The 2,076-nt window shown below is 31.9% G+C and overlaps 1 protein-coding gene across 1 annotated transcript; it reads left to right on the forward strand.

The window, feature by feature from the left end:
- Positions 1 to 197: 197 nt before the first annotated feature.
- On the forward strand, positions 198 to 758 carry Tsp_13480 (vacuolar proton pump subunit D protein; the record flags this gene model as incomplete). Its single annotated transcript, XM_003366241.1, has 2 exons — positions 198 to 368; positions 541 to 758. Coding segments are annotated over 2 exons (389 nt in total), but the record flags the coding sequence as incomplete, so codon positions are not given.
- Positions 759 to 2,076: the final 1,318 nt, after the last annotated feature.

The raw sequence follows: 2,076 nt of genomic DNA on the forward strand, positions 1-2,076 counted from the left end.
TTCCTCCAGTGCATGCTGTGAATTATATGAATTAAATTGTTTATTGAACTTTAATTAAATGTAAAATTTTTGATATTTTTGTGGTTATGTATTGGCAACAATTTTGAGATTATTCTCTTGGCACTATGCTATATAGCCAGTAATAAGTATAAGCGGTGCTAAAGATGGAATTTATGTGATTTTTCATTATTTCACAGCCTATGATTTGACTGGCTTGGGAAAAGGCGGCGCCAATATAGCGAAAATGAAGAAGAGCTATAACAAAGCTGTGGAATTGCTTGTCGAACTGGCTACTCTGCAAACTTGTTTCATTTCACTTGATGAAGCGATTAAAGTGACAAATCGTCGAGTAAATGCCATTGAATTTGGTAATTTTTATTTTTATTGATTTTTTAATATTTATGTTATTGTTGTGAATTTTCACGTTAATTAGTATTTTATTTCCTTTTACCTGTTATTTATTATGTATGAGAGTTTTTTTTATCATTTGATTATGCATCATTAAATTTTTACAGCAATCGAACATTTATCATATTTTAGTGATTATCCCGCGAATTGAAAGTACATTGCAATATATACTTTCTGAACTTGATGAACGAGAAAGAGAAGATTTTTACCGATTAAAAAAAGTCCAGAAAAAAAGAAAAGAAGAGCGTCGTATTAAAGAAGATGCTTTGAAGATGGCTGGTGTAGACGTTACCGCAACGCCTCAGAATATTTTGGAGCAGGATGATGATGTTCCTCTGTTATTTACATAATATATCGAGTTTTGTCGTGACAAAAGGTGGATAAAAGTTGATTATTTGGTCTGGATGAAATACGCATTTGCTAAATTACTAATTTCTGAACTATCATTTTTTGAATATATTTCACTCAAGTCAAGATAAAGTTTGTGAGCATACGTAGCCGGTGTGAATTGATTTGCAATCGTAAATGTCTTATTCTGGTGATTGATGTTTTTGTAATTTTTTGCTATTTTAAATAAATGATGATTCATCAGATATTTTCTTTGCTTTAACATAGTAGAGTACAACGGCATAGCAGTTCGTAACGTTACCGTTAACCATATTATATGTATTTGGCTTCAGGAATAATTATCACTTATGCAAATGTTGGTTTGACATTACTGGGAAAATTGGAACTGAAAGTTCAGTATGAACGCTTTCATCGAAACGGTTTGTGTTAATTTTCGAAATTTTCAAAATGCAAGGACGTTTATTTCAGTTTTTTATTTTTTTGATCATTTGTTCTGTTGTGCGATCAATTCAGATTAACTTTACAGACTGCGGTATGTGATTAATTGTTCTATTCGTTCATTATTTATTTATTTATTTATTCACAATTTACAAAAAACAATTCTTGTTTTTATGTTATTTCTCGTATTTTAGGGTCACAATCGACAATAGAATCTGTTTCCGTCAGCCCTTGCGATGATCCGACTGTTTGTATTGTAAAGAGGGGAGACGTGATAAGCACGAATGTCACTTTTGTACCACGTAAATTATAAAGCTTTTCTGATTTGTTTGAATTACAAAGAAAACGAACTGTTTACTGCATTTCAGATAAACGAATTAGTCGATTAATTTTGAAGTCTTATGCAAAAATAAATAAAATTTCATTCAACGTTGCAGTGCCTGATTATAACGGCTGCAAGGATCACGGCCTGAAATGCCCTCTGAACCCAGAAGTGTCTGTAACATACCCAGCGAAACGTTACCATTGCAGCATCTACTCCACTGGGTTTGTATTTGTTTGCTTAATTTGCTTGTATTTTTCATTTTAATAAACCAAAAAACCACCACCGTTTGATGAATTTTTTTTGAACAGGGGGACTGGGGGTTTTGAAAAGTCAGCTTAAAGATCAAAACAATTTGGACGTATTTTGCATTGAATCGAAAATCAAGGTTGTGCGGAAATAAAACACTGCAAGATTATTGATGAAAATTAATTTTTAATACACTTTTTCGGCGATTATTGTAATTTTTTATGTTAAAAAAATGTCTTACCCAGTCTGGCTTGCTTCGAGGACTGCTTCATTAACACAATCTAATAACAGCGATACAGATTGACATTATT

This window comes from Trichinella spiralis (assembly GCF_000181795.1).
Source record: "Trichinella spiralis strain ISS 195 chromosome Unknown Scfld6314, whole genome shotgun sequence".
Lineage (NCBI taxonomy): Eukaryota > Metazoa > Nematoda > Enoplea > Trichinellida > Trichinellidae > Trichinella > Trichinella spiralis.